The 19,204-nt window shown below is 38.9% G+C and overlaps 1 protein-coding gene across 5 annotated transcripts in view; it reads right to left on the reverse strand.

Moving 5' to 3' along the window:
* KATNAL1 (katanin catalytic subunit A1 like 1) overlaps positions 1-19,204 on the reverse strand; it is a 56,036-nt gene that overhangs the window by 5,568 nt on the left and 31,264 nt on the right. For all 5 annotated transcript variants that reach the window (XM_088842706.1, XM_088842708.1, XM_088842707.1 and 2 more), the window contains 6 exons: positions 13,902-14,029; positions 13,357-13,462; positions 9,898-10,056; positions 9,048-9,174; positions 6,879-7,013; positions 233-359 (listed from right to left, as the gene is read on the reverse strand). In XM_088842706.1, coding sequence (XP_088698832.1) covers positions 233-359; positions 6,879-7,013; positions 9,048-9,174; positions 9,898-10,056; positions 13,357-13,462; positions 13,902-14,029 — 782 coding nt within the window. The remainder of the gene's footprint in view (positions 1-232; positions 360-6,878; positions 7,014-9,047; positions 9,175-9,897; positions 10,057-13,356; positions 13,463-13,901; positions 14,030-19,204) is intronic.

A 19,204-nucleotide genomic window follows, 5' to 3' on the forward strand; every position in this document is an offset into this window, starting at 1 on the left:
TAAATGATATTATTTTATGTTGATGTAGCAAGGCTCCAATTTAGGGCTAAATTAATCTCAGGTTGTTGAAGGCATTATTACCAAGTTAGGCAAAACAATTTCTTAAAAATCAAAGGCTATACAAGGTGAATATATTGCTATATAACTATTCATCTAACAATGACCAGTGAAGTTTCACAGAAAACAACCAATACAAAAAGGTCACAGATCATTAAAAAAAAAAAAAAAGTACCTGCAAACGTTAGTTATATCAGCACCAGAGTACCCCTCAATCTTCTCTGCTATATCTTCCAGTTGAATATCTGGATCCAGCTCAACTTCACGAAGATTGATTTTCAGAAGCTCAGTTCTTCCTTTTGCTGTTAAAAGATTTTTTTGCTATTGTTAGATATTTTACTTTACAAGCCATTTTGTTAAGAAATCATCTATTAACATTCAGGAAAAGAAACAAGAGTCTAATGCAAAAAAGAGTAAATAACTCTGAGTCTACAGATAATTACTGATTTACCCAATGACTCAAGGAATAATGTAACTTCCTGTGTGCCTTAGCTGCAATGACTAATAACTGAAACAAAACTTGGAGTTTTCCTAAAAGATTGTGAAGACACTTGCCATGAGAACAAAGGGTCTGAGATCCTTTATGAAAAATAAAAACATTAGTATTCTAGCACCAGAAATGCTTTTGTAAAAACAAAAATGTATTTAGCCTAGTTTTATGAAACTAGAGTGCATGGAGTATAACTCCTGAGTTACTTTGCTCATCTTTTAGTATGACACAGGAAAAGCTTTCTAGAACTCTAATCGTTTGTTTTTTTTTAAATCTAGTTTTCTTTTCCTAGAAATCAGCAATTGGCACAAAACGCTCAATAATATATATATTTTTTTACTTGGAGAGCCAGCTCAGACATTTGTTGTTCCAATGTGACTGCAAATGCATATGAAGTAAGCTGACACAAACTACAGACCTTTTAATATAACCAATCGTGCTGTTTTACCAAGTTTTTATGGCAAATCTGCTTAATACAGCACACTAAGATGATGCAAAATTAGTTCAGATGTGGCTCTCTATTATTTTCTAATAGGCAAAATGAAATTTAATTCTCTCAATTTTTATTTTGAAAATTTAAAATTTTCAAGTAAAAACAGAATCAGTGAAAGCCATCTGCCTTTTCTTTAGATCCCCCAATTGTCACCCAGTTATCACCCCCTTGCCTTCTCCTCTACTCCCCTACCTTTTCAACTATGAGGAGCTCTAGGCATCACAACACTGTACCTTAAATTACTCAGCAGTGTCTCCTAGGAACAAAGGTATCCATACAATCATCTCACTAAGCAGGAAATTTAACACCGGTACGTGAGGATTATCTAATACACAAATCCAGACTGAAATGTCCACATTTGTCCCAGGCTTTCATTCCTTTCTTAAAGACCTAAATTACAGATGGCATTAAGTTACTGTCTCTTTAGTTTTCTTCCGTCTAAAACAGTTCCCGTGTTGTTCTGTTTGTGCCGTCTTTCACGACACTGACAATTCTCCCCCAGATGATCTTACAGAGTTAAGGCATTCCAATAAAACACTCCATCAGGTACGTTTGAACCTGACAGGCAGATAGGTATGAAAATGTTAATGGAAAGAACCAAGAATAACCAAGACACTGTGGAAGAAAAACGGCAAGGTGGGAGGAACTGCTCTACTACAGAGCAATAAAATTCAAATCTCCGTAACACTCTTTCAGAGCAGACAAACAGATCCAGGATAGAAAACAGGAAGCCCAGAAGCAGAGCAGGGCATACAGTGTGGACACCTGATTCAGGCAGTGGAAGAAAAAGGTGTCTTTTCAATAAATGACACCAGAAGTGACTATTCAAAGAAGGAAAAAAATGAAATTGGGTCATACCTCACCATACATAAAAATCAGTGCCAGATGTATTACTGATCTAAATATAAGATGCCAATTCATAAGCATTTCAGAAGATAAAGCAGGAATCTATCCTAACGACCTCAGAGTAAGTATTCATAAGACATAAAAGAAATCGATTACAAACAAAAAGACTAATAAACTGACCATATTAAAATCAGGAACTTCTGTTCATCAAAAGACACGGCTTATAAATCAGTGAAAACACACCATCTACAGAGTTTGAAAAATACAACAGACTAAACAAAAAACTTATATCTAAAATAGTTAAAGAATTCCTACAAATCAGTTAAGAAAAAGTTGGACCACCTAATAGAAAAATGGGCAAAAAACTTGAACAGATATATCACAAAATCCAAATGGCCAATCAATAAAGCAAAAGATGTTCAAATTCCTTAACAGTAAAGGAAAGACAAAGTAAACCACAGTAAGCACTGGTACACATTTAGAAGTCTGACAAGACTAGGCGATGGAGAAATGTAAACCATGGCAACTCTCACATGCTGCTGGGAGGAGTGTACCCTAGAGCAACCGCTTTGGAAGACAGACTGGATTTATCTACTGATGCTTCAGCTGTTACATGACCCAGCAACTCACTCCTAGGACGCAATGCTCCATCCTGGCCTAAGGAAACAGGCACTGGCACCACTACAGCATACAGAAGAATGTTCAGAGCAGCATAGCAGCCTAAACCTGGAAATAAGCATTAATATCCATCAAATAACATGATGGGCAATTGTGGTATGACCACATGATGGATATTATGGGCTGAACTGTGTCCCCGCTAAATTCCTGAGTTGAAACTCTAGGCTCCAATGCAGTTGGTGGCGCTCCACACACAGCAGGTGGATGTTAGTGAATGAACATCACTTTGCTCTTTTAGTCCCGGTACTAGAACATCACTGTTTGTAAATCAGAATGTTTTACTGTGGCCTGTCCTAAGAACTTAAAACACTGAATTTAACCTAACGTGTTCTTCCACAGAAATAAAACTCCCAACAGCCAACTTCAAGGAACTCTGGGGCATAAGCCTGCTCCTACGTGAGGGTCTGGTAGGACTGAAGCTCAGTAGGCAGCACGCTCCTCTCCCCCAGTGACCATGATATGGGGAAAGTAACTTCTGACACTGATTCTATCAGTGATTGTTAGAAGAGTCTAAGTAGGATTTATCATCTCTATAAAACCGAATTAATGATACTTAATAACATTGTGAAAGGATTTAATGAGGGGTTAATGTGGTAACAACAGTATAAAGAACTGTCAACACTACATGACCAAGTTCATACACATTTGAAATTTAAATAAACAGTTAGATGGATCACACACTTGTAGTAACAATTCTCCTCGAGTACCCGAGGCCGTCCAGCACGGCAGATAACCAGCATGTGCTCTGGGGCCAGGCACACATTCAGCTCTGCTGCCCTGGGAGGACACCTAACCCTTAGGGCTTCAGGCTCTCACGAGGAAAGGTGAGAAGAGAATCGACCTCACAAGCCTTGCGCCATGAGCTAACACCTGAAAGGCGCAGCCCACAGGCAGCACGCAGTAAGTGTTCATTTTCCCACAACCCCCAGTCAATCAACAAACAGGACTAGAGGGAGACAGAGAAAGCCAGAGCCCTTCTATAAAGGACCAACTGGGAGACAGACAACACAGAGGAAACGGCCAACGGAGTGAAGCCCACCAAGGGAGAGAGGCCAGAGCAAAGAAGACCTCAAAGAACTGATGTGTTTTCACTGACTCAGAAAAACCAATAAAATTTAAATAGAAAGGAAGAGAGAAAACATCCTGGGAAATGAGAGCACTGTAAACCATGACATGGAAATAGGAAGAAGCACGTGTGGAAAAAAATATAAGTAGAAAAGCACAACTGAATACTAAGAAATGCAGACACAAAGAGGAAAGATAAGGTACTGAAAAGAGAGCTTAAAAGAAGTACTCGATGATGATTGCAGCCATGAAATTAAAAGATGCTTTCCCCTTAGAAGGAAAGTTATGACCAACCTAGATAGCATATTAAAAAGCAGAGACATTACTTTGCCAACCAAGGTCCGTCTGCAAGGCTATGGTTTTTCCAGTGGTCATGTATGGACGTGAGAGTTGGACAGTGAAGAAAGCTGATCGCCGAAGAATTGATGCTTTTGAACTGTGGTGTTGGAGAAGACTCTTGAGAGTCCCTTGGACTGCAAGGAGATCCAACCAGTCCATTCTAAAGGAGATCAGTTTTGGGTGTTCATTGGAAGGACTGATGAAGCTCCAATACTTTGGCCACCTCATGCGAAGAGTTGACTCACTGGAAAAGAGTCTGATGCTGGGAGGGATTGGGGGCAGGAGGAGAAGGGGACGACAGAGAATGAGATGTCTGGATGGCATCACCGACTTGATGGACATGAGTTTGAGTGAACTCCGGGAGTTGGTGATGGACAGGGAGGCCTGGCGTGCTGTGATTCATGGGGTTGCAAAGAGTTGGACACAACTGAGTGACTGAACTGAACTGAACCCTGACGTGATAGTAAAGAAGGATCATTTGGAGTCTAAGAGACTCTGTGATACCCTGGTGGTTTAGGGAGGTGAGTCTAAAAGCAAAGCACAACTAAATGAAGGTGCTGGAGAAAGGGGGTGTGTCAGGCTGACAGGAGGTTGCTGCTGTCATTCAGATGCATCAAGTATTCAGTGAGCGGCCAAGCTCCACCCGAGCCTGTTACCTCACTTCCTCCTTCTGTTGACCACGGCAGACGGTAGTCACCAATATGGTGTGAAAGCCTCTCATCCACATGCACTTCTACAACGTGGTGTCCATCCCCACCCACTGGTGGTCTCATTCCCCTCCACCTGAAAATGGGTGGGCTTGTAAATGCTTCTACCAGAGGTGACATTACCTGACCTCCATGGCCAGGTCAAAAAAAAACAGTGCACCGTCTACCTTTTCCAGTGGAACAAGCACACCTGGGGCCCCGAGCTACCATGTATGAAACATGATCAGCTGAGGCCACCATGCCTGAACAAGCCTGGGCCACATGGAATAACCCCAAGTAACACACAGAGGTGCTCCACCTGAGGCCCCAGGCCTCCGTCCCAGGTGGACACACTCCAGATAAGTCAGGCTCCAGCATGGAGTCACCTCCTCTGCTGACCTTCCAGCTGTGACCCCAGACATGAGGGGACACACACACAGCATCTCCGCGGTGCCCTATGCAGATTCCTGATCCGCAGAGTCTGTCAGCAAACAAGACATTTGCAACAGCAAGAGTAACCCATCCACTGCCTTTTCTCGCCATCAAGTTCTAATTGCCTCTCAATCTTAAAGAAATCTGCATATTTATTTATGTAAATTACATAACTTACAATATGCCTTTTTGGGTGGCTTTTCTTGTTTTATCTATTTTCATTCCTGTACTTCTTGCCTTTTCCAACTAAAAACATCTTTTCATGGCATAGATTTTGTTCATAAAATGTCCTTCCATTTTTTTAACTTTCTAAATCTACTTTTCTTTCCATTCCTTTTACTCTAGATTTATAAACCATTTTTTCAGGCCTGTTGTCTTCCCACATTTTCTTTTTAGTTCTATCTCTTTCACACCCTTTACCCATCAGATTCTACCACACCCTTCTACCCCACCAGATTATCCCACAATAGCTGTCTACTCATTTTCAAGCAGCCATGCCTCTTTCCATCCTTCTCTATGGAAATTCAGTAAAAAATACAACTTCCTCCGTGAAGTTTCCCCTCAGCACCTCGGTCAGAATTTACTATTCTTCATTTCCACCCCAAAAGACTATGGGCAACCCCAGTATCACGTGTTGCCTGGTCTCACTACAGTTAAACTGGGTAGGTGTATGGCTCCCTTCCAACCATACAAGAACGCTCTAAGGACAAGGGTCACACATCTTTATATTGACACAATACCTAATAATAAATGTCCTTCAAATAGCAGAGAGCTAAATAAACACCTGTGAAATTAATTAACACAGATGAAAGAAGTTAGAAATAGTGGAGTTCTGATTATGATTATTTGTCTGGGAGCCCTTTCAGTTCAGTCGCTCAGTCGTGTCCCACTCTGCAACCCCATGAATCACAACACGCCAGGCGTCCCTGTCCATCACCAACTCCCGGAGTTCACTCAAACTCATGTCCATCGAGTCGGTGATGCCATCCAGCCATCTCATTCTCTGTCGTCCCCTTCTCCTCCCGCCCCCAACCTTTCCTAGCATCAGAGTCTTTTCCAGTGAGTCAACTCAACGCATGAGGTGGCCAAAGTATTGGAGTTTCAGCTTTAGCAATGGGAGTCCTTTAGGAGAAAGCAATTTCTCCAGTTCTATGGTGATGAGGTACACATGTTCAGACTAGTAGTGAGCAAAGAGAAGCACCTAAAAGTCATTGCCCACGATGGACATAACCTTTTCATACATGAAAGTAAGTTCAGAAAAAAAATCTCAACAGTCAGCCAGGTCTGTGTTCTCCAGTATTTTGCTGAATCTCTGCCTTTGTACCATCAACTTGTATCTTTCCCCCCCAAGCTAAGCTTTCCTCAGCAGTTTATAAAATCCTGTCATCAATTATCTTTCTAATTATATATTTTCTCTCTCACAGGAGTACTGGGTAAGTACATCGAGGAACTAAGACAGCAGAGAGCACAGTATAAGCACACAAATATCAGCTATTATTATACCTGGGTCTGGGCCTCGGGAACACTGGTCAGCTGAGAAGTGGGATCAACATTTCCTACCTAACAGGGTTGTATTAGTGTTAAATAAAATAAAGCATGTTCCAAGGAGGGTAAAACAACACTGCCCTGAATGTGAGAAACTTCACTGTAGCCTCTGTCTCCATAAATAGCAAATTGGCTATTTATAAACTTCTATAAGCAGAATGCCAACAGAATGAAGACTTAGAGAAACAGAGAAAGGTAACCAGGAGTAAAAGAAAGATCAAAATAGAGTAAAAGGAAGGCATCATACCTGTTGGCAGAGGTATATATATCCTTTTTTCTAATCTCCTCCGCAATGCCTCATCAATGTCCCATGGGAAATTAGTGGCAGCCAATACTATGACCATTTTGGAAGGATCATCATTCTCCAGAGCTCCTCCGACTCCTGTGGACAACAAGGGTAAAGAAGAACATTTTTTTTACAGCCCCTTATCCTCTCATTCAACCAGTACTTCTAAGCATCAGCTACAGGCTTGGTGGGAAGCTCAGTGACAAACATGATGTGGTCCTTCTCACCTGTGTGGTGTCAGAAACCAGACAGATCCACAGAGAAAACAAAAAGGAGAAGAATTCCCATAGTCTCTTGCAGAATTCTAATCCCATAAGAAAATCTAATTTTTCTCTGTAATCTTTTCTGTGTGTTTTTCCTCTGCAAAGAGGAGGCAAGGGAGATTACTTGTTTTACTATTTTATTTTTTTTAAATCATGATTTTTTTTTTAGTTATTACTCTTATTTGTTTTTCACGAGAAAGGAGAACAGAATAGGGTTCACATTTATTTAATACTAGCATGCAATCATAATTTTGAGAGACATTATACTGTAATAATTTTGTCCTAATATATAAGTGACTGAGAAAAAATAAAGATGAAATTTAAGAATGAATGTAATAATCAATTGCTACTGAAAATAGCCATTTCTTTTTACACAAAACCAAATATAGGTACACAGGGTCTATCTTCTCAGAATTAAAATTTTAGAACAAAAAACCAGGTTTACAGAATGGAAACTCTGCAAAATATACAATAATCAAAAAAAATTATCAAAAACTCACAAACTCTATCAATATGAATTTTGAGTCCGATATAACAAAGTAGTAGATTTAAAACAACTTAATTCAATGGTATTTTCTTAATAAATTACTAAACTCTTATTTCAATCATTATTATAAAGAGTTAAGCTGTCCAACTAATGGTCACAAATACCCAGCAATAAAGTTCAGCTACTAAATTTGTATTTGGTGATGTTTTTATATGTTTTGTGTGTTTTCCTCCACACCCCTCCTTGCAAAAAATTACAACACATACATTCCTTTCTTTTATACTTCAACAGACACAAAACTGGTAAACTCACTCAGGGAAGGGCCTCCTAGTACTGAATTATTTTATACCTCTTACAGTGCCTGGCAATCAGAGTCACATAACTCTAAAGAGTAGCTCTGGGCCCATTATTCTCTTCCTCCAGTGGCTCCCCAAAGCCTTTCCTTCTTAATCTGAATAACTTCTACCAATATTTCAAAGTCCCTTGGCTATTCCCTTCTATGACTCCCTTCGTTCGGGTGGTATCCCTCCTACTGTGTTTTCACTACACTCAGAGTTTAGTTCTACTACAGAACTAAACAATTACAATATAACTAGCGATATATTGTAATTGTCTATGAAGTGCCTGCTTCTCAACTAGAACAGTGGTTCTCAAACTTTTTGGTCCCAAAATCTTTTTTACACCTTTAAAGATTACTGAGCTCCAAAGAGTTTTTTGTGTGTGGAGTATATCAATATTCAATACTTATTATTAAAAACTAATATTGAGACTTAAAAATATTAATTCATTTTAACAATAAAAAAGACATTATTTGTTAATATAATTAACATATTTTATGAAAAATAACTGTTTTTTAAAACCAAAAAAAATTAGTAAGGCTGGCTTTTTTTTTTTTTTTGGCATTTCTACAAACCTCTCTAATGTCTGACTCAACAGAGAAGAGATGGGTTCTCATATCTGCTGCTTCAGCCTTTCACCTACTGTGATACTCCACATGTCTTATACTCTCTGAAAGTCTCCACTGTTCTACTTACAAGAGAATGAGAGTGAAAAAAGTAAGTAACATCTTGTTATTATTATGAAAATACTTCAGCATTTGCACACCTTTTAGGAGTTTTAAAGACCCCTGGGACCCTGGACCACATCTCTAAATAGGCCATGACATTCCTTTTCTTTGTAACCTCAGAACCTGAAACAGTACAAGTATGCAGCAGATGCCTTCTGAGTGCATGAAGAAATGAACAACTGGATGAACAAATGACTACAAATAAACTCCAGCAGCCTTCTGGTCCATTCACTGAGAATTTCCAAAAAATCAATCTACACAAAATTCAAAAAAGAACTAGAATAGTTTTGAGGCAGTAATTAAGTATCAATTACCATCCATCTGAATGAGCAGCTCAGACTTAACTCTGCGACTCGCCTCATGTTCATCAGAGGTTCCTCTTCGACTGCAGATAGAATCTATCTCATCGATGAAGATCGTGGTTGGGGCATAAAACCTAGCCTTTGTGAAAATATTTGAAAGAAATCATTTAATGATCTCATAAAATAAACTGAATTTCTAAAATGCTATTTTCCTCCATCTAAAACAACAGTAAAAAAAGAGCAGAAATTTCTCACTGCTTTAATGCCACTCTTTGGTTACTGATGTGTTAATCATATCAGAAAAAGGAAAATCCTAAAAATAAAAGATAAGTTATACGGTTGGTGAAGTCAGGTGACAGATACACAAGGACTCATGGTCTTATCTTTCTACTTCTGTGTTTGAAAACTTCCATAATACAAAACGATACTAAAGATAAATGATCAGTGTATCCTCAAATATACATTCCTAAGTAACTATTGCAAATGTTTATGAAAAAGGAACAAACTTTTAACGATAGATCAATTCCTAATCGGCTTTCAAAATATATATTAAAATATACTGCTGCTCAATCAGCTCACTAGAGAGCCAGAAATATCCTCCAAACTACACACATTTCTCAAGTCTCTTCTACCCTCCCTGGATGGGATGCCACGGGGCTTCAACCTCAGAGAGGAATGCAAGCTGAAGACACAAGAGCCACTCCACAAAACTCACCACCCCATGTCTTACTAGTGTCAAGGGCTCTGAAACAACCACACGTGACCTTTTAAAAAGATACCTAGGTGAATGGATCTAGGTTACAGGGACACCATGTGCCTATATACAAACGGGACTCTGAAGTGCAAACACATCATCGCTCACCATTTCAAACAGCAGCCGAACCAGCTTCTCAGACTCCCCTCTGTACTTGGAGGTCAGTGTGGAAGATGAGACGTTGAAGAAGGTTGTGCCGCACTCAGTGGCCACGGCTTTAGCCAGCATGGTCTTACCAGTGCCCGGGGGCCCGACCATCAGCACTCCCTGAAATTCCAAAACATGTACTAAGTGATTCATCAGATTAAAAGGCTTTCTTACAAAACATCATCAGCTAATAATGTACATGAAACTCCTCCCATCAAAAGAGAAGTTCAACTGGCACAGTAAAATCATGGTGCATTTGACACGTTTCATTTTATAGACAGAAAAAACTAAAATGACGAATCACTTCACAGAATGTCTCAAAGGTACCAGAGGTACTCCGAGCTGGGCTAACAATGGGCCAAGACAACAAGGAATCACCGGGGACATCTGGAGAGGACCTGGCAGAAGACAAACATGGATGGTCTTGGGCACAGCTTAAGACTGACTGCTCTGTTTAAGCAATGAAAATAGATGACATTTTCTACCACATGGAGCAGAATTACCTATCCTCCATAACACACAATATATACTTTCAATCAGAAATAAAGATCCATGTATCAGCTTATAAGGTAGCTAAAATCTAGTGGTGATTCAAACAATCAAATTAGCTAGCATTTTAAGTGTGCTGGACAGTTAATAGTTTACATAAAACACTGTTAGTAATGAAAAAGCCAAATATAACACAGACTAAAATCTAAATTTTAGTTATTTCTCACCTTTGAAAGCAAATAAACTGAAGTAGTCTATAAAAATAAATCGAGGAGTACAAATTATCCAAGAACACTAATCTTCCAGTCCTGAAGACTAGAAGATTTTTAAATACCATTTTCTTCTAACACTTTCAGTGAGAGTTCAGACATATACTTAACACTACATTTTTTGGGCATAATAGCTGGTGATCTTAAGATGAATTCTGAGCCATTTGTTAATAAGCTTTGGAGGACTTAAACTTTGAAAACTATGTGCATAGCAAAGTTTCATAAACTCTAAATTCAGAAACTGTCCACCTGCTTCTAGCTATGGAATTTTGATACCCAGGACAACAAGAAATCAGTAGGATTTAAAACACTAGTTTTTTTGCTTTGCAAGAAACCTTTAACTACATGTGAGACTGACATTTCAAAAACCGTAAAGACAACTAACGGTATAGGCACAGCTACAGAAAAGGCCCTGTTTCTCTTTCCACTGTCCTCTTAATGCCCTCTCAGTTCTCATAATGTCATTAACACAGCCACAACCAGGAAACGATTTCCAGTGTCAGCATCTGTGCACAAACATAGCTCACAGATACAGGACAGCATTCAAACACGTCACCTCCTCATTACGTTACTCCGTCAACTGTCTCCTCTCTTTCCTGTATCTCCTCTCCTGTTTATTTGAAAAATGAAATCCTTCACTTGACCCTACAAATCCTCTAATGACGACCTACCTCTACCTTCTGCCTCCACTGCTTCACGAAAAATACCTGACTGACTAACCCAACAGTCATTTTTTAACTCACAGCTTCTCTTCTCCCTCTGACCTTTGATGCTGCCAATACCCATTCGTTCCCTTCTCCCTGAAACTATTCCTCCCCAGGCTGGTTCTAGGATACAGGACTTGTCATGCTAGGGAGGATACACCTACCATTCCAGGTGTTTTAAAACCCCTTTAAATACCTATTTTATGAAGGCCTTTATTATATCTTTAAAACATTTTTAAAGTTATAATAAAGGGGGAAATTTATGGTACTACGTTCCCTAAATTAGTAATATCTATAACAAATAGATATCTATATCTAAAACAAATAGATATCTATAACAAACAGATATTACAAGCACAAGCTGGAATCAAGATTGCCAGGAGAAATATCAATAATCTCGTATATGCAGATGACACCACCCTATGGCAGAAAGTGAAAAAGAACTAAAGAGCCTCTTGATGAAAGTGAAAGAGGAGAATGAAAAGGTTGGCTTAAAGCTCAACATTCAGAAAACTAAGATCATGGCATCTGGTCCCATCACTTCATGGGAAATAGATGGGGAAACAGTGGAAACAGTGGCTGACTTTATTTTTTTGAGCTCCAAAATCACTGCAGATGGTGACTGCAGCCATGAAATTAAAAGACGCTTACTCCCTGGAAGGAAAGTTATGACCAACCTAGACAGCATATTAAAAGCAGAGTCATTACTTTGCCAACAAAGGTCCTAGTCAAAGCTCTGGGATTTCCAGTAGTATGGATGTGAAAGTTGGACTATAAAGCTGAGCGCCGAAGAATTGATGCTTTTGAACTGTGGTGTTGGAGAAGACTCTTGAGAGTCCCTTGGACTGCAAGGAGATCCAACCAGTCCATCCTAAAGGAGATCAGTCCTGGGCATTCATTGGAAGGACTGATGCTAAAGCTGAAACTCCAATACTTTGGCCACTTGAGGCGAAGAGCTGACTCACTGGAAAAGACTCTGATGGTGGGAAAGATTGAGGTCAGGAGAAGGGGATGACCGAGGATGAGATGGTTGGATGGCATCACCAACTCAATAGACATGAGTTTGAGTAAACTCCGGGAGCTGGCAATGGAGAGGCAGGCCTGGTGTGCTGCAATCCATGGGGTTGCAAAGAGTCGGACACAACTGAGTGACTGAACTGAACTGAACTAATAACAAACAGTCTATAGAAGCTTTTAAGTTGTGAGAGGCAATCAAAATTCCATGGTATAAACACACAATTTCTCCTCCTTTCTCCTTTTGGGCACAAACAAGGAGGAGATATTGAGAACATAAAAGACCTTCCAGCTAATCTAGAAGAGGCAAAGTAAGATCACGCTTTTATTTCATTCTGCCAGTAGGAGCAAAGCAAGACTCTGCCTATGACTAAGACCAAAAACAGTTCAGGCAGCAGCTGCTGGAAGGGCTTTTTTAATACACTAGAATGAAAGCACTGAACTTAGGAGACGCGAGTCCTGCAGGCTTTAGACTATAAAGCACAGGGCAAGCTAGAAAGATCTAAACATTCTCATTACCTCTGAGAATTCATACCTGGCCTAGATGAAGTGACCAAAATAATTAATTAATGAGAGACAGGTCAGCTTTTAAAAATATATTTATTTGATCAAACACTTATTCTATGACTATGTACTGTTACTATTTAATTTGCTTGCTAACTTTTCATTTACAGACACCTGGAAAATTCTTAAAACTCGTCTCCAGCTCAGCACCCCTGAGGGAAGTGACTTTAAAGATGACAGCATCAACACTCCTGACCCCTCTTCTGCCAGGCAGAGGCAGCATCTCAACCACAAATCCTTATCCAGGTACCTGAGGTACATATCAGCCTCCCCTAACCTTTACAGACCATATTAATAAATGCATAAGGAAACTACAACGCTGGCTTTCTTTATCATGCAAGCTGCAGTTTTATGCCTATATTATTTTAATAAATTCTCACCTTCCACGGCCTTCTAATCCCTTTGAAAAAGTCAGGCATCCACATGGGAAGGACGACAGCTTCCCTCAGCAACTTCTTAGCTTCTTCCAGATCTGCTATGTCATCCCTTTGGAAGAACATCCACATCTCATGCTTATTCAGGGTCACCCTTGATTTATGGTCAATAGCAGCTCTTTGAATTGTTTTTCACTTAGGAAATTATTCTTACAGGAATATTCTTATAGATATTCTTATAGATAATTCTTAAATTATTCTTATAGGAAGAACAGTATTCTAATTTTTACTGTATAAAATGATCAGTGAAAACATACTACAGTTATAAATCAGGACATTATTCAATTAACAACCTTTGCTAGTTACGTCAACATCGAATTAACATGAAAATGTCTTGGCTGTATTCTGAAAGAACAACTGTTCTGCCAAGTCTGCACACTCATATTATGGGTGAAGTCATAATCAGGAGGTGAATGGAGAGCAAGACAAGACACACCAAGCCAACCTACAGCCTTCTCCGCAGCTGTGATTCAAGAATGTAACAGACTCACCAGTGAACACTTGGGTTCCTGGAGACGATGTCTCTCTCAAGGGCTTCCACCAGGTCCTTATCATATGCGGCACCATCAAATTTTGGAATTTCACCATCACTTGTACCATCTTGCATATTTTTCCTTCCCTGGGCACAGGTGTAAAAAAAATATCAATAACAAGATAGTTTTAATTAACATCATTAAGCTTTCAAAATACTGCAGTGGAACTATTTTAAATGGCTTATTTTTTTTTTAATAGTGTTTTCTAATTACCCCCAAGGCCATCCTCCCCTATTTAATTCACCAGCAATAGATGAACTTGCCAACCTTAGGAGACACTTCAAATTTACATTCTTGAGGGGACAGGTGCACATTAAGACTAAACAAGCTTGATATCTCTAAATTTGGGGGTGCTAGGGATTTCTGCCACCACTAGAAAATATTTCAAGCATTAACACAGAGGAAGAAAAAACCAACTCACTGAAAACCTATTGCACAGCAAGAAATCTCAAATGTATTATCTCATTTAATACAACAACCCTAAAATATTATTACCCTGTTTTTACAGATAAGGAACTGGGACTCAGAAAGTTAATTAAGTTCACAATTATTAAACACCCGAGTACAGATTTTAACTCAGATCTTCCTGACTCCCCAAACCCACGCTTTTCCACAACATCAGACCACCTCATGCCTGCCTGGGTCATTTTAAAGCTTAAAAGCAGGTTAAAGGGGCAGGAAGGGATCAATTAGGAAGGTGAGGTTAACATATACACACTATTATATATAAAATAGGCAACCAACAAGGACCTATTAGCACAGAGAACGATACTCAGTATTTTATAGTATAAGGAAAAAGAGTCTGAAAAAAAATTATATATATAAATATCTATACCTGAATCACTGCTCCATACACCTGAAACACAACATTATATATCAAACATATTTCATTAAAAAAAAAAAAGAGTAGGTTACATATGGTAGAACTATTACATCCTCCTAAGCATCTAAGAGGCGGCGGGTGAGGAAAGACTTGGGACGCTGAACTGCAGCTTACAAAGCTTTTTCCCACTCAGTGTAAGTACCCACTCAGGGTTCAGGGTTTCTTCCTAGTAAGGTCCTTGGACCACATCATAAAGTCACTATAATGACAAAGATAAAAGGACCTTTTAAAATAGTATCATTAGGGTCATTAAAGCAATATACTTTACCCCAAATTCTTTATTTAATAACACACTAGCTTGAAGAAAAAAAAAAAAGAATTACATGCCACGATTTCTGTGGGGTTCTGCCAACATTTACTCAGCTCTGAAGAGCTTTAAATGAGACGTGCTCAGCTGCCAGAGACAGATCAACCACTAGAACTACTTTAGCAGACAGGGCCAAGTACCTCCCCAGAGCGTCAACCCCACAGTCACTGTTGAGGCAAAATGAAGGAAAAGTGATCCAAACACTAACCCACTTCCTGAGCTCCAACCTGGAGAGAGAGAACGGGATGAACCTCTCCTACCACACTCCACCTGAGATAAACCGTAAACTAGATCCCATGTGCAGAGAGAACTAAATGGCTCCCTACAGGCAGACGCTCCAGTTCTTTAAGCCACTGGGTAAATGACCAAACAGTACTCTGGTAACTTGACTCCAAAATGAATAATTTACTGTCTCTGGTTAGCATGGTATGAAACTGAAATTTTAGGAAGATTCTTGTACTTCAGATGACACATCCCAATATTGACACTTAAAAGGAGTAAATTTCTGGCGTGCCTACACAACAAAGATAACGTCAACAAATTTAAAATTAGCTCAGCCTAGAATCATATTTTATAATAAAGATGGGCCAAGGCTAGTCACACTCAAACATATCACTGTGAACACTCTGTAATCGTTTTTAAAACTCTTCTAAAAATAAAGCAACCAGAGAATGCAACAGAAACTGATATATCTGGGATTTAACAAGCTTTGATATGACATTGTAATTTGAGACTTACCAAAAAAAAAATTAAAAATATAGGCAGAGAGTCATTTTAATATGAATGTCCAAGTGGTGGGGAGGATTTAATAAGCACTATCAAGGGAAAGTAAAAGGTGTACACTTGTCTGGAAGCAACAGGAATCATAGGATTTTAAGAAAAATAAATACATGACTATGTCCAAGACATTCTATTATGCCTTCAGTGTAAGATCAGTGCATAAAATAAGATTATCTGCTAGACTACTGGCAGAAAGTTAACAAGTAATCGCCAAACACACATAAACTGTAAAGTGCTATGAAAAAACCAAGTGGTCAGTATAGTTAAAAGGTACTGAGCAAAAAGAATAGGCTGGAGGGGGACTCCCCTGGCAGTCCACTAGTTAAGACTCCTAGATTCCACTGAAGGGGGCACAGGTTTGATCCCTGGTTGGGGAACTAAGATCCTGAATGCTGTGCAGTGTGGCCAAAAAAATAAAAATAAAGTATTTTTTAAAAATAAGAATAGGTTGGAAAGATGGTCAGAAGTCAACACACTGGGCCCTCGAGGCCACAGGGAGGTGTTTAGGTTTTATTCTAAGTAAATGGGGAAATTTTTGAAACTTGCTAAGAAGGGCAATGACAGAATCTGGTTTATATGTTAAAATGACCATTGTAGTTGCTACATGGAAAAAATGGTGGGCTGGAGAAAGAAGGAGAAGCAGGGAAATAAAAGCCTGTAGCAGCAAAGTCAAGGCTCTCAATACGTGGATAGAAAGAGTCAAACCACCTGCCCTCCCACCCAAATTTTCTCAATAGTACAGATGAGACCTGAACACAAAGTAAGTGCTCTAAAGAAGATTCTAGATCTTTTTCAACTCAAAATGGTGAGATGACTAAAAAGCAAAACTAGGAAACTAAAAATAAATAATTTATTTGGTGATACTGGGAGATCAACAAAATGGGTGACAACTATCCTTCTTAGCAAACAGCTCAATTAAAATGGGAAATATCAAATATGAGTGAATAGCTGTGGTTTCAGTTAACCTGCTAGATTAACTGCAACCAGAAGAGTGGTTCTCTTTGGGAAAGCAGTAAGTGGCAGAGATCAGAAGGGATCATGAGTATGGCTTCCGAGGAGCTCAATGTTCTATTTTTGACCCCTGAGCGATAGTTACACGGATTACATGGTAGTTACAGAGGTTGCATGCAATCAGTCCAAGCTGACTCTTACTGGTTTTTAAGAGCCAGTTATTAAATTTTCAGGAATTTTTCAAGCCAACTGTGAAAAACAGCCATTAGTAAAAATTATACAAACTTAGAATAAATTATACTAAAAACAGAAGAAGTAATTACTCAAAACTCCTCACTGCCAACTACTGAACTATCACCTACATACTTGTACTGCGTCTACACTGCAGAATGCTAGGCTGCTACTCATGTCAACTCTGAGTTCAGAAATCTTGTGTTGGTAGCCTGGATCCAGTCATAGTGGAAGTGTTTATACCATAGAAACCAGCAAATACTACAAAATGGGGACTTGATTTCCTGTTCTGCTAACCGTCTAGACTTAAACTAATGGGGGAAGTATTAAACTAAAGAGTGTGTCATTTCTATAGTTCTTACAATGTAAACAGCACAAAAAATTAAGGAAATAAGTTTTCAGTATTTGAAAACCATGATATGATTCATCAAAGTTGTTCAAATGATTGATGGAGGAGTGAAGTTCTGACATATGTTTCTGTTGTTTCATTTTCAACTGACTCACTAATAAAAACAAAGTATCAACCAAATCCTGTCAGAACTACATTCCTGATCATCTCTGAACTGCAACCATAGGTACCTATAGATGCAAGAGTTAAGCAAAAAGCAGCAAAGGCATTTCATGAGGGTCCATGGGCACTATAAAAGTTTACAATGAAGAGTCTTACATATTTTATTATTTGTAAATTATATGTTGTACATCATTATGAGATTTATAATAAATTTGTGTGAATATGTATGCATACTTGTATACATACTTTTTTCAAAAAAACTAGTTATTAGACATTTACCAGTACACTACTAGTTAGATGATCATCATTCATCAAATACTACCCTTAAAATCTATATACTTTTCTTCAATAAAGAGATTTTTTTAGGTCATTGTTCATTTGTATAACTACCGATCCACATTTCTCAAAAGAATACTTCAACCCACTTTATATCTCTCCATATCAGACATTCCTAGACTTAAGCATGAGAAAGAAAATCTTCAAAAAATGGCCATTTGCTATTAAGTAATTCAATCAATTACTTAAATCAATCACCAGATAACCACAATGGTGTGATCATTCACCTGGAGTGTGAAGTCAAGGGGGCCTTAGGAAGCATCACTATGAACAAAGCTAGTGGAGGTGATGGAATTCCAGTTGAGCTATTTCAAATCCTAAAAGATGATGCTGTGAATGTGCTGCACTCAACATGCCAGCAAATTTGGTAGGCTCAGCAGTAGCCACAGGACTGGAAAAGGTCTGTTTTCATTCCAATCCCAAAGAAAGGCAATGCTAAAGAATGTTCAAACTACCACACAATCGTACTCATCACACGCTAGAAAAGTAATGAAAATTCTCCAACCTAGGCTTCAAGAGTACATGAACTGAGAACTTCCAGATGTTCAAGCTGGATTTAGAAAAGGCAGAGGAACCAGAGATCAAATTGCCAACATCCACTGGATCACAGAAAAAGCAAGAGAGTTCCAGAAAAACATCTGCTTTATTGACTATGCTAAAACCTTTGTCTGTGTGGACCATAACAAACTGTGGAAAATTCTTAAAGAGACAGGAATATCAGACCACATTATCTGCCTCATGAGAAATCTGTATGCAAGTCAAGAAGCAACAGTTAGAACTGGACATGGAAAAACGGACTGGTTCCAAATTGGGAAGGGATAATATGTCAAGGCTATACATTGTCATCCTGCTTATTTAACTTATATGCAGAGTACATCATGCAAAATGCCAGGCTGGATGAAGCACAAGCTGGAATCAAGATTGTCAGGAGAAATATCAATAACCTCAGATATGCAGTTAACACCACCCTTATAGCAAAAAGCAAAGAGCAATTAAAGAGCCTCTTGACAAAAGTGAAAGAGGGGAGTACAAAGCTGGCTTAAAACTCAACATTCAAAAAAATAAGATCATGGCATTCAGTCCCATCACTTCATGGCAAACAGATGGGGAAACAATGGAAACAGAGATGGACTTTATTTTCTTGGGCTCCAAAATCACTGCAGATGGTGACTGCAGCCATGAAATTAAAAGACGTTTGGTCCCTGGAAGAAAAGCTATGACAAACCTAGGCAGCATATTAAAAAGTAGAGACATTACTTTAC

Source organism: Moschus berezovskii, chromosome 13, assembly GCF_049115385.1.
Source record: "Moschus berezovskii isolate FMDL1 chromosome 13, NW_MosBer_1.0, whole genome shotgun sequence".
Lineage (NCBI taxonomy): Eukaryota > Metazoa > Chordata > Mammalia > Artiodactyla > Moschidae > Moschus > Moschus berezovskii.